Genomic DNA, 14,292 nt, shown 5'->3' with positions numbered 1-14,292 from the left:
AGGTTCAGTGGTTAGGACTCGACACTTTCACTACAAGGCCTGGGGTTGAATCCCTGGTCAGGGAACTAAGATCCCATGAGCTGCAAAGTAAAGCCAAAAAACAGAGAAAAAGAAAAAAGGACTATCCTTTCTCCATTTAACTGCCTTTGCCCCTTAGTCAAAGATAAATTGATTATACTCATGTGGCTTTATTTCTGGACTCTGTATTCTGTCCCATGGATCTGTCTATTCTTTCACCAAAGACCTGCACACAATGTTTACAGCTGCTTTATTTATAACTGCCAAAACATGGAAGCAACCAAAATGCCCTTTAATTGGTGAACAGAAAAACAAACTGTGGCACATTCATAAAATGGGATACTATTCAGCAATAAAAAGAAATGAGCTATCAAGCCATGAAAAGACATGCAGGAACATTAAATGTATATTGCTAAGTGAAATACTGAAGTATTAATCAATACTGAAGTATTCTAACTACGTGACATTCTGAACAAGGCAAAACTATGGAGACAGTAAAACAGATCAGAGGTTGCCAGGGATTCAGGGGGATAAAGGGAGGGACGAATTAAGTGGAACCCTGGGGATTTGAGAGCAGCAAAACTTGTATGTGATACTGAATTGTAGGTACATGTCATTATACACTGTCAAAATCCACAGAATATAAAACAGAAAGGTGTGAACTCTAATGTAAACTACAGACTTTAGTTAACAATAAGGTATCAAATGTTGGCTCCTCGATGTTAACAAATATAATACAAGATACTAATAACAGGGGAGACACAGTGTGATGGAATATATGGGATGCCTTGTATATTCCACTCAGTTTTCCTGTAAACCTAAAACTGCTCTTAAATATATTATTAAAAAAAATTATAATAAACAGCTCAAACATTCTCCTGTGAAACTCATGTTCTTTCCAACACAATATGCTGCCTAGGTTATTCATGGGTAAAGCAAAAATTATGTTCTATATATGCAGAGAAAAGCCCTATATGTAATATAATTAATCTACAGATGAAACAGTTCATAATTTGTAACTTTTGCAAGGATTCTAATTTTAATCAATAATTAAATAGAAAAAAATGGAGTAACCACTCCACAGTCCGCATGCCCCTGTGTCTTTGCCACACCACACCAGCCAGGTTCCCTGGTGAGCCATGCCCCTCCATACTGGGCCAAGCAGCACAGAGACCAACGCTGGGGCCTGCAATGTACAGCCTCCTCACCCACATGCTATTATCACAGCAAGCCACACAAGCAGCTCATCTTTTTTAAACCCAGGTTCAAAAGACATCCAAGGACTAGGAAGAGTCTTACCAAGTGGAGTGACTCGGGGCTGAACGTCCTTCAGAACTTCATGCAGCCACTCCGTAAATCGAACATAATAAAGATCGGAGAAAATGTCATCAACCCGTCCATTCTCAAAAAGATACTAAAAGGAAAATAATCAATAAAAGCTGTTGGTAGATTCTTGACAAGATGTTGAGGGAAGCAAATAATTTTCGAGCAGTACCCTCACATGTCCCTACCCATTCGTCCCCCATAAACAAACCAGCACACTGAGTCAAAACCGCCCAGTGCACAGCACTTCCACAGCATACTTCAGGATGGGAACTAACTCTCACAACACTCTTGAAAGTTGGCCAATGGAGCAGATTTCGAGAATGCTACTTCACCCAAGCAAGGCACTGTCTTATGGTAGCAAAAAAACATGATGCAGGCTCCAGGGCCAGTCTCTTACTAGCTATGGTGTAAGTTATGTAACTCACCTGAGTCTTTTAACTTTGGGGGCTCAGTTTCCTTGTTTGTAAATGGAGAGGACTATGCCTGCCTTGCATGAGTAAGAGAGCATGGAATGAGACAAAGCATATACCGTAATTCACCCAGTGCTCCCAGTGACTGCTAAGAAAGAGTAACAAAATGGGAGATGGGTTTTTCTCAGGCCTCAGCAACAGGGTGAGTCCCAGTCAGCAAGTGTTCTTCCATCACACCGTGGGCTTCTCTACAATAGCATTCAAACACTAGGAAATCCCCCTCTGGTCTCTGAAACTGCTGGTCCTAAAATGAATCTCCCTGTCCATCTTTGTCTTAGATATCCTGAAAATCTAACTACAGTTGTATATTCTAGCTAGACTCTTTCAAATAATTATTTTGCATTAATGCAGGAAACAATGAGAAAATGAACTATATGTCAGCACCAGACTGTTCCGGGAGGATTGCTTTTCTGCAAACTAGATGTTTAACAAAAAGTGTTACATAAATGTTTCATGATTTTTTTAAAAAGTCTCTAATGTAATATATCATATATTTTAACAAACATTTCTCCAGATTGAGGGATTATTTTATTATCTGATTTTCTAAAGTGAACATGTAGATCTTTTCCAATCTAAAAAAAAATACATTTAAAAACATTTCCAATTTTTTAAAAATGTACATTTAAAACCTCATTATATAGTTGGAAGAGAGTATCTTTATTGTTACCACTTTTGTCATATTACTAATCTGACTACACAGCAAATACCCAATGGGAACACAAGGCAAATAGGTTCCTATGAAGCTGTTTCCTACCTTTTGAATACACAGGAAAATATAGTACAGCACATCTGGGTCATAGGGTTCACCTTCTCCATTTCGAGCTTCCCGTGTCATCAGACAGAGCCCATAATTCAACTCAGCCACAGCAGAAGAGATGAGATCTTCCTGGAATCGTAGCAACTGACGCCCTACAACATAAGTCCCAAAGGTCAGTGAGGGTCCTGGCAATAGCCATTTCTTTACTGGTTTCTTATATCCCTGGAAAGAGGCTACAGAGCAGACACCACCCATCAAGGCACTGGGGTGAAAACAATCACTTGTATCTGTGATCAAAACTAGCCTACAAAGACAATAATCCTGTTTGCCCTATTACCAAAAGGGTTCCCTTCCCATCTCACATATCCCCCAATTATTAGGGCCAAGAAATGAAAGCAAAAACACAAAACCCACTCTCTGTAATATGAGGAAGTATGAGGATAATGCTAAGTAAGAGGGGCCCTAAGAACACTCACTAGTTCCTGTCTCCTCCCAGAAGTCTCTGCCCCAGAAATACATATGTACAAAAGTGCCTGATCTTGGGCACACCCCACAAATCCCGCTTGTTTATAGCAGGTCCAGCCTGCCTCTTGTCTTGGATTCAGCACACTATTTCAGATGGAGCGCCCAAGTGCCCAGAGCCAAGGGATACACTTTCCTGCCATCTGTCCTCCTGCTGCTTCAGTGCCACTGCATTTCACACAGAGTCCAACCCCCCTGCCCTCCCGAACACTTACTTCCAATGGGTGCCAGTCTGTTCTGAGCATCCTTCTCCAGCTCAGCATTCTTGGTCTGCGCCCAGTTTTTCCACACTTCAAGCCCTTCTTCTGGCTTCAGAGAATTTGGAAGCAGAAGTTCTGGTGAAGGCTGTGGCTGTGACTGCGGTTCAACTTCAGCAACCTGGACAGTCTGAGCCTGTGAGAGAGAAATCATCAAAACGTGTCAATACGTCATTTGACAAAACTGCCAGAAAAATGCTCTCTTTTAACTAAAAACCTACACTTCTGCTTGCTGTCCTAAACTTTGGAGTCCTGTTCTTTATTTCAGAGACAGCAATGGCTAGTGCAAAGCTTCTTAATCTTAACTGTACTTTTGAATCTCTTATTTTAAAACATCAATACCTGAGCTCCACCCCAGAATCTCTTTTTAAAGAGGTATCAGTCTTTTTAAAATCTTCCCATGTAAAAAGGCAATTCTAATCTTTAGTCACTGCCCAGAGCTACTGGCACAAAGCACTGCTCATCAACTACAATGTGCAAATAAATTTTATTAAAATGTGGATTCTGATTAGGAAGAGCTCACGTGGGACCTGAGATTCTGCATTTCTAAGAAACCCCCAAGGAAGGGAGCTAGTCTTCAGACTACACTTTCAGTACCAAGTGTCCAGACTGTTAAACTTAGTTGCACCTTAAAATCATCTGGGAGGCTTTTAAAAAATATCCATGCCTGGGCCTTGTCCCTAGGGATCCTGATTTAATTGGTCTAAGGTGGTGGCCTGCCATCGGTATTTTTAAAAGCTCTCTGGGTTATTCTAATGTCCAGTCATGGTTGAGAATCATCATGTTCCTTCTCAATAATACTGCTTTGGCTCATAAGGACATTTTCTGAAGACAGGAAGCACTGTCTGAGCTTCCCGCCTCCAAATCAAGAACAGTCCCATCCTCAATGGTCTGAGAGCCAAACTGTGCAGACAAAAGGACAGAGAATGTCCATGACCCTCAATCACAGTCCCCATCAGGCAGGATAGACACCAACACAGATACAAAGCACAGGTTCTTGGGTCTCACAAACCTGTCTACATTGTAAAACAAATTCCCTTGAACAATTTTCTATGCCAGGGCCTACCTAAAGGGCTGAAAAATGCCAAATCATTCAACTTAAAGGCTAAACAATGAATATATGACACATACATTTGCTTATCAATCAATAAAAATAAAAACTGTCCTACTAGCTTTGATATAAGATACATTATTAAACAAGGAGATAAACAAGGAGATAAACAAATACCAGTGCCAGACTCTTAAATGTCTGTCAACCCTGGAGGTCCCCTCCAGACACACTTCTCAGTTCAACCACCATTCTTCTTGGTGAGTCTCCAACACTTGCCCCGTTAGGATCTCCATGTTTGTGGAAATGATTGCTAACTACGTGCCTCTAAGCTAGACCACGCCTTAATATACTCAATGGGTACTGTGTATCTCGGACTGAACATCCCAAAGCCACCTCAAACTACTATCTAGGGAGAGAATTCATCACTTTGCCCACCCAGAAGTATTCTCCTCAGACTTTCCTCTCTGTTGCTCAATGGCAACACCATCTACCCAAGTAAGAAATCTAGGAGTCTGACAGGGTTAGTAGGTGAGAACAGTGCTTCTCTACTGTCTTAGCAGCCAGGTTCTCTTCACAGTGTGCCTCCACTCACTACATGTAACACTCCCAATCACCTTGACAACCAGAATTCTTCCACACACATTCAAATGTCTATCAGTGGGTAGGGGAAACACAAGTTTCATCCAGGTTAAAAACTACTGATGCAAGTGCACCCCTGGTGTAGAGTTTTTCCTATTTAAAATGGAGCCCTTAAAGAGTTGGGAAGTGACATAATCTTACATTTTAAGAATATTATTCTTGATCTATAGAAAATGGAATAGTGGAAGTAGGTGCTTGTGGCCAAGACCAGGATGGTGGCAGTGAAATGATTTAAGAGATTCTGAGAAGTTTGGTGGCAGAACCAATGTGGCTTGTTGATGAACTGACTGTGAGGAGGAAGGGAACGCAGACTCAAGGACTCTGGCTTACATAACTAGGTAGATGATGGTATCATCTTTTGAGATGAATAGTTTTTGATAGTGGTAGAGGAGATGCTGATGAGCTGAGATATCTTTACCAAATGTAGGTAAATAATAAGTGGGCTGCTGAAAGTATAGTAAGGGTCTGAAGGGGAAAGGCACAGTCTAGGGATAAAGAGCTATGCGTCACTGCAGTACATGGACTGCACACAGGTTAAGACATGGGCTCAGGAGCCCACCTATCCAAGGCTGAATGTCAACTCTGCCACTTGCTAAAAGGTGACTTTAATCTCTGTACCTCAGTTTCTTCACTTGTAAAATGGAGATAGTAGTTAGTACATACCTCTTAAGGTTGGTGTGAGAATTAAAAGAGTTATTACATGTAACACTATGGACAGTGCCTGGCAGAAGGTGTCAGGGATTATTACCTTCTGCAGCAGTCATCTAGAGGATTCTGAAAATCATGGCAATGGACAGAAATCCCCTGGGGGGGAAAAGAGCATTAGTACTGAGCTCTGAGAAATACCAACGTGTATGGTTCAGACAGAGGAGATAGAGGCTTTAGCAAAGTCTCCTGAGAAGGACAAATAACCAGTAAGGTGGGAAGAAATAACACAGAAGTCCAGAGGAGAGTTTCAAGAAGGCAGGCTTGGCCTGCTCTGCTGTGTGTTGCTGTGAGTGAGATAAAAACAGACATGCCTGCTGGATCTGGCCATGGGGAGGCAGGTCAACAATGACCTTGACAAGAGCAGACCTGGTTGGTTATGAGCTGGAAGAGAAAACTGGTCAGCGAGTAGAGACAGCCTGTGCAGATAATGTTTGTGAAAACTCTGGGAATAAAGCAAAGTGGAGAAACAGGGGAACAGATGGAGGTGGGTGTGAGGTCAAGGGAGGGAGGTTTTGTCACAAATCTGGTTTTAAAGACAAGTTATAAAAAACCTTTCAAAAGGGGTATGCCAGGTGAAGGAACACATCAGCTTTCCCTAGGGTTCAACTCACATCACAGCACAATTATCTTCACATGGGCTATGAGGGCTCCAAAGGCAGAGGCTGTCTTATTTGTCTCTGTTCCCCAAAACCTAGAACAGAGCCTGATAAGGGGAACAGAGGGATATCTGTGGTGTAAATGGGCAAGCTAATCTTTCCTGCATGATGGGCATTCTTCCCAATATTTCTTTTCCTGGCAATAATCCTTGACATATGTCCCTATAAAGGGACATGTGTGTCTCCTTTGCTAAAGGAGATACAGCCTCTGAAGAACATGAAGAGCACAGGCTTACTAAAATGGACTCTAGAAAAAGATTTTCCAGTTGAAGGGCCCAGATGTACAAATTACTAGCAGAGCCCGCTGAGCAACAAAAGAGCCCTGAAATGCAAACTGGATCATCAGGCCCAGGAGAGTGGAAGAGAGGCTAAAGTTCAGCACAGTGCACCATGAGAAGTCTCTGGGTGGTCTCTCCTACACGTGCATCTATTCCACACACCACTATCTGATTCTTCTGAGTACCATCACTCAGGCAGGATTCTGGAAATTTTCCCACCACAGACCATACCAACTCTTCACTTCAGGAAGACAGTCCCTTTGCCCCCTCCACTAACTCCTCTCCCACAGTTTTCCCTCCTCTCATGTTAACCTAGGCATACCCCTTGTGCCCACCCCTAGCTCTGCATTCATGCTGCGCCATTCTGTCAATCTAAGCTATAAACAAGAGATCAAATGCCAGTTTTTCCACAAAGATGCTCCTGTTTTAACCCAGAACAATTTCTGAATTCCCGCCTGACTTTTGTGTGAGTAGTATACATTCACACTTGATTATGTTGCTCTATAAAGAGTTTATAAAGAAACGGAAACCATGCGTTCTTACTTCCACCAGATTATCAGCCACCTGAAGCAATGACTCTGTCCTATTCTACTCCTAGGCCTGACAGCTGGATTTTAACAGGTCCTTAATAAAGTCACCTAAGATTAATACACTGTTGCCTCTATGAAACCACTTGGCCAGCTGTCGCTTATCCAATCATTTACGGCTTGAGTTTCTGAGTGTGGTCCCTGGTCTGACAGTGCTTTGTTGGTGCCAGCTCCCTGAGATGCACTCCCAGAGCACCTGTGCTAAGGCACATTGCCTTCAGCAGTCTCATGAGACCGGAGGTTCTACATCTAGTCTAAATGCCTGCTAGACAGGGGACCAGAAACTTTACTAATAGTCTTAACAGGCGGACCTATGACAGCCTCAAGAAGACTAACAATTAGCAAAAAGAGCCAAGCAATTTTAAAATTAAAATTTCAACAGGTCTATTTTAGCAACTTATCTATAAATCTAAAATCATTTCAAAAGAAAAAGTTAAAAAACTTAGCTCAACATAGATGCCATGACAGAAAACTCATTAACCATGACTTATCTTAGTATTTTTAAGGAACATAAAAATATCGTTGGAAAGTCCCACTTGTAAAGGTTGCTTATTTAAGAGTCCCAAAGATAATCACTTTTTTCTTTTTTTCGGCCATGCTACAAGGCTAGAGGATTTCAGTCGTCTGACCAGAGATCGAACCCATGCCATTTGCAGTGGGAGCACAGAGTCCTAACCACTGGACTACCAGGGAATTCCCCAAAGATAATCACTTTTAACAGGCCCACCAAGAAATCTTTTAGATCTCCTAATTCACCTATACTGTGTCCAGTGTAGTCCATCTTTAGGTGACAACTAAAGAAGGAACAATTTAACAGCTTCTCCACTGTAATGAGTTTACAGCCTGTGTGTTCAACTACAGAGGTTCCACTAGATCTGTTCATTTGCGATGCAGAAAGCAGCTTCTGGGACAAAAATAACACTTGGGGTGACCCATTAGTCTCAATCTAAAACTTTACTTTTCCTAAAAAGAGATCACAAAAAAGCACTCTGAGCATTTACCCCCAAAGCAGTTTCTGGTCATTTACCTCCAGACACCAGGCTAGAATGCCTGCCTATTCCATAGCCTCACCCCGTTCCCTCTCCCCAATCCTAATTAAAACACTAAATACTGTATTACTACTGCAAGGCCAACATCACTCTAGTAAACAAGCCAGAGGTTGCCAGGCAAGTTCGGTGTGGCACTAGGCCCCAGGGAGGCAGGCTGCCCTACAGGTAAGTCTCACTTACTGAACAAGTAACCTGGAGCTGCTGCTGCTGCTGCTGCTGAGGCGGCGGTGGCGTCTGTTCCTGGGGGGTCTGTTGCTGTGGCTGCTGCTGGGGGTCCCATATATGGACAGTCTGAGCTGTATTCTGGTATGTGCCTGCCACGGCTTGCACAGCCACTGGAATGTGGATGTTGCCATTCATGAACTGTGCTGGAAAGAGAGAGTTTGCAAGGGTCTGCACTACCTCTTCATGGGAGTTTTTCACTACAGATGTGGTGCCCACCATCTTCTCCTTGTCATCCTCCAGCTTCACAGCTGCCAGGGCTGTGGGTGAGCCACTGACGTGAACTGCGTTGTAGGCTTCCTGGGGAATGGCAATGTGGGTAATGCTCTGCTGCTGAGGGTCCCCCCGGGGCTGGGCAGAGTAAACAGGTATGGTCCAAGTTTCTCCTGTAGGGCTAGTAATGGTCCCAGTGGCACTGTACAGGTGGGCACTGTCTACCGTCAGTAAGTCGGGCCTCAAAGACACGTAACTCTGCTGCTGGCCCTGTGGAATGGCCAGTACAGTGGCCACTGGCTGCCCTGAGATGGCGTAGGACACAGTGATGGGCATGTCCACTTTGCGCTTCTTCACTGGCTGGAGGACACTGGCTGTGCCAACCCGCCGTTCCCCTTCCCGAGGTGAGCCCTGCTGAGACGGCGGTGGGGAAAGGGCACCCACAGTCTGGATTTGGATCTGCTGACCCCCAGCAAGAGACTGGCCAGCCACCAGCTGAGCCTGGATCTGCTGGTGCGGGATGTGCTCCTCCGGGATCTCTGGAGCCTGGATCTGCTGGGCCGCCTGCATGTGCTGCACCTGGATCTGGGCCGCCTGCAGCTGCGAAGGGCTGGGGCTCTGCAGAGATGGGGTCTGGATGGAGGGGGCTGCCGGCTGTGCTGCTTGGCCTTGGATCTGCACCTGGACGTGGATGGGCTGCTCAGCAGGCTGGTGAACGGTGAGTTGCGGGGAGAGCTGCTGAGCCGAGACCTGCTGCGGAGACTGCTGTACCTGTACCTGTACCTGCAGCAACAAGATGCGGCAGTGAGTGAACCGGACAACACGGAGAACCCAGTCCCGAAGGGCAGAGATCTCAGGCAGGAGCCCTGTGTACTGTGAGGAGGAGGGGTTGCCATACTCCAGCCTTCTGAGGAGGCCGTAATCTCGGAATATGCTGCGTTCAGAGCAACACACAGCCACCTGAGAGCACGCAAGACTAGCACACGAGAAATATCAAAACCCTTGCTCATTTCTTACCTTCTTTTTAAAAGTCAGCCCTTTTGTTTTCGCATACTCATATAATAGTATAAGAATACAATGTATAAATATATACTTAGGTGTATATTCAAAAAATAGTTTATCCATGTGGTTAGTGATTGAAAGTGTGGGGACCTTGTTCTAAAGGGTCAGAAAGAGAAGTACATTCCACAGGCATTCAACTCCCAACTCAGGATCAAAACTACTCCCACCACAGACAAACCACAGTAGAGACAAAATACTTGAAATCCCTTTATGAGACATCTCCAATTTTGCTGCTGTAAGACAGGCACAGATTCTTTAGAGTGCTTATTTACGGTACCTTTATTTTACACGAGAAGCCACTCGATTCCTGATAATTTAATCTAACTAAGGTGACTATATCCCAGACAACACATTTCTGATGATAATGCAGTTCATGTCTTACTGCTGTCCTTCAGCATACAGAAAAGCATGAAAAGATGCTACACATAGTATGTAACTTTAAAATAGACCATATTTTTCCATTAGACATTTATCTAAATTATTCTGAATGCATGTAGGAATTAGGAAGGTAGAAAATAAGAAGGTAGATCAGTGATTGTATACATCACAAAAGATAACCAAAGATGATGCTGGGACAATTGGCTGTCCACATAAAAAGAATGAAGTTGGACTTTTTTCTCACATCACACACAGAAAATGGTAAAGGATCTGAACAATTCTCCCAAGATAAGAAAATGGCTGGCAAGCACATGAAAAGTTGTTCAACATCATTAACTGTCAGGGAAATGCAAAGCAAAAGAAGATACCATTTAAACCCACTAGGACAACTGTAATAAACAGATAACAGGGGTTTCCCTGGCGGTTCAGTGGTCAACACTTTCAATGAGGTGGGCATGGGTTCCATTCCTGGTCTAGGAACTAGGCTCCCACATGCTGTGTGGCACAGTCAAAAAATAAAATTAAAAAAAGAAAAAAAAAAGACCACAATTTTTTTAAGAATAAAAGATACTGTTGGCATGTATGCAAAAAAAAATTGGAATTTTCACACACTGCTGGTGGGAATGTAAAATTGGTATAGCTGCTTTGGAAAAAAAGTCTGGCAGATCATAAAAAAGTTAAACATAGCATATGACAAAGATATGAAAAACAAACCCTATGACCCAGCAGTTGCATTCCTAGGTACATACTCAAGAGAAATAAAAACTATACTCACAAAAAACTTGGACATAAATGTTAATAACAGCATTATTTATAGTAAGTGAAAAGTGGAAACAACCCAAATACCCATCAACTGATGAATAAATAAAATGTAGTACTTCCATACAAAAGAATGTTGTCTAGTAAGAAAAAAATAAAATGCTGATAAAAAGCTACAACACAGATGAACCCTGAAAACATTATGCCAAATGAAGTTAATCGCAAAAGACTACGTATTGTATAATTCCATTTATATAAGTGTCCAAAATAGGCAAATCTCCAGAAATAAAGTAGATTAGTGCCTGTCCAGGAGATAGGGATTGGGGGAAATATGAAGTAATGGCTAAAGCCACAAGCTTTCTTTCTGGGATGATGGGAATGTTCTAAAATTGATGTGATAATGGTTGTACAACTCTGTGAATAGACTAAAAACTATGAAGTTGTACACTTTATATGGAAATGAATGAATTGATATGAGAATTATACATCAAGAAAGCCATGACTAATTAAAAAAAAAAAATCATAGGCAAGGAGGAAGTTATATAAAGAGCATAGACCTTGAGAGCTGACTTGAAATGCTGCTGTACTTTCCTGGCTACAAGTCCCTGAAGCTTCTGTTTCCTGAGGAACAATAAAAAGGGCCTACCTGCTTACCTCCTCACAGAGTGGTCATGAGCATGAAATAATCTTTATTGACATATAGTAGGTGTTCAAACGGAGAAGGCAGTAGCAACTCACTCCAGTACTCTTGCCTGGAAAATCCCATGGATGGAGGAGTCTGGTAGGCTGCAGTCCACGGGGTCACTAAAAGTCGGGCACAACTGAGCAACTTGATTTTCAGTTTTCACTTTCATGCATTGGAGAAGGAAATGGCAACCCACTCCAGTGTTCTTGCCTGGAGAATCCCAGGGACAGAGGAGCCTAGTGGGCTGCCGTCTATGGGGTCACACAGAGTCAGACATGACTGAAGTGACTTAGCAGCTTAGCAGCAGCAGCAGGTTTTCAAAAAGTTGGTTTTCTTCCTCATAAGCAGTATTTCTTTACACCACTGAGTCTCAAAATGTAGTTTCCAGGCCAACATCATCATCACCCATGCAACTTGTCAGAAATATACACTTTTAGGTGGAACAATTAAAACAGAATGGGATCAGCAATCTGATGCATGCTCAAATTTGAGAATCAGTGCTTTACACCAAGGACATAAAGGAAAGTATGAAGCCAATTACTAAAGAAGAGCTGCTTTCAAGTTTTCTGGTCTCAGGACCCTTTTTAAAAAATGACTGAAGACCCCAAAGAGCTTTTCTATAGATAGCAATATTTACTACATTAGAAATTAAAACTAGGAAACTTAGAAAAATATTAATTCATTAAAAATTACCATATAAACCAATAAAAATGTCAACATAAATCACAAATTCTTATGAAGAGTAACTTTATTTGCCAAAACAAAAAATCTGTAAGAGTTGCATAAAATTTACATATTTGCAAACCTCTTTAATGGCTGACTTAATTGAAGACAGCCGAATTCTTTGTATTTGCTTTTGCAATCTGTTGTGCACAGGTCACACATGGTCTCTGCAAAACCCCACTGTACACTCATGAGAGAATGAGAGTGAAAAAGGCAAATAAATATCTTCATATTATAATAATAACAGCTTTAACTTTAAGGAATCACTCTTAACACTGTAAGAGCGATTAAAATTTCAGAGTGCTGGGAACTACCAGTCCCTGAACTACCCTTTAAGAATCACTGTTGTAGAGTTAAATACACAGTATGTTTTTTAACTATATTATTACTGGCTTAGAAACAAAAGTTCAAAATCTGGTTATTATCATTGAATTGTAGTTCATATTCTTAATGATTTTACTCTATCTCTTTACAATGACTTTTCTTAGAAACCATTTATCAATATTCAATCTTCCAACACAAACAAGTTAGCAAAGTACTAAGGAATCGGAACTGAAGGCATTTACCAAAATGAGGCATTTACTCAAATCAGAACAAACAGGTAAAGATAATCTGATGCTACTTTATATCCTAAGTAGTTAGAATTTACAATTAAAAGAGTAAAAGTTAAAGCACTTTCTGACATTTCCTTACCAATGTCAACATACTGTACAGGGTATCAATTATGTTTATAACCTTTACCCATTAAGAATCATGTCAATAAAAAATTAAATATTACTTGTAATACCTTTCATATCTTTATTTATATAAAAATATAACTTTTTATCTGATTAGGTAATTACTACAGAGTCACTGCAAAATCACTGCAGAGGGCAAATGCAACTATGAAATTAAAAAACACTTGCTCCTTGGAAGAAAAGTTATGACCAACCTAGACAGCATATTAAAAAGCAGAGACATTACTTTAGCCAACAAAGGTTCATCTAGTCAAGGCTATGGTTTTTCCAGTAGTCATGTATGGAGGTGAGAGTAGAACTATAAAGAAAGCTGAAAGCCAAAGAATTGATGCTTTAGAACTGTGGTGCTGGAGAAGAATTTTGAGAGTCCCTTGGACTGCAAGGAGATCCAACCGGTCCATCCTCAAGGAAATCAGCCCTGAATATTCATTGGAAGGACCCATGCTGAAGCTGAAACTCCAATACTTTGGCCACCTGATGCAAAGAACTGACTCATTTGAAAAGACCCTGATGCTGGGAAAGATTGAAGGCGGGAGGAGAAGGGGACGACAGAGGATGAGATGGTTGGATGGCATCACCGACTCAATGGACATGAGTCTGAATAAACTCTGGGAGTTGGCAACGAACAGGGAAGCCTGGAGTGCTGCAGTCCGTGGGGTCGCAAAGAGTCGGACACGACTGAGCGACTGAATTGAACAGAGTCCAGTGAAAATCTGTAAAGTCAGTGAAGTAAAAAAAGTTTTTTAATTTTTACTTGAACTTATGAGGAAATGAAATTAAAACTGAAGGAAGAGCTGAACTTTGAATATTTCTTCACACTAAGAAGCTCTGACAAGATTTCTCTTAAAAAGAAAAAAAAAAAAGACAAAAATCTAATACAGATATTCAGAGCTGATACTGTCTTTATTAACTACTTAATTTTCAAGGTAGGTAAACTGTCTCAGAAAACAAACTGACAGACTGAAACCTTAACAAAAAATTAAAGAGAAAAAAAAAGGCAGTTTGAAACTTAAGCCTAGATTTGAAATGATTCTAAAGAAACACAAAAAGAAAAAAGACCATCCCAAAGATATGCATGTACTAGTAAAGTGATATATTGATGGGGGAGAAGGACATTTCCGGAGAAGGTGAATTTGGTTTTATTGTTTTAAAAAGCACTATTTCTTACCTTCTATCAATCCCTCATAAATCACAC

The 14,292-nt window shown here is 41.5% G+C and overlaps 1 protein-coding gene across 5 annotated transcripts in view; it reads right to left on the bottom strand.

Moving 5' to 3' along the window:
• The window catches only part of QRICH1 (glutamine rich 1), a 42,487-nt gene that overhangs the window by 7,237 nt on the left and 20,958 nt on the right, over positions 1-14,292 (bottom strand). For 4 of the 5 annotated variants that reach the window (XM_055558694.1, XM_055558693.1, XM_055558695.1 and 1 more), the window contains 4 exons: positions 8,499-9,536; positions 3,309-3,486; positions 2,569-2,723; positions 1,318-1,432 (listed from right to left, as the gene is read on the bottom strand). In XM_055558694.1, the coding sequence (XP_055414669.1) occupies positions 1,318-1,432; positions 2,569-2,723; positions 3,309-3,486; positions 8,499-9,536 (1,486 nt within the window). The remainder of the gene's footprint in view (positions 1-1,317; positions 1,433-2,568; positions 2,724-3,308; positions 3,487-8,498; positions 9,537-14,292) is intronic. The other variant, XM_055558698.1, reaches the window with a different exon arrangement.

The sequence above is a fragment of the Bubalus kerabau genome, chromosome 20 (assembly GCF_029407905.1).
Source record: "Bubalus kerabau isolate K-KA32 ecotype Philippines breed swamp buffalo chromosome 20, PCC_UOA_SB_1v2, whole genome shotgun sequence".
NCBI classification, from domain to species: domain Eukaryota; kingdom Metazoa; phylum Chordata; class Mammalia; order Artiodactyla; family Bovidae; genus Bubalus; species Bubalus kerabau.
This window is presented reverse-complemented; position numbering and strand designations above follow the sequence as displayed.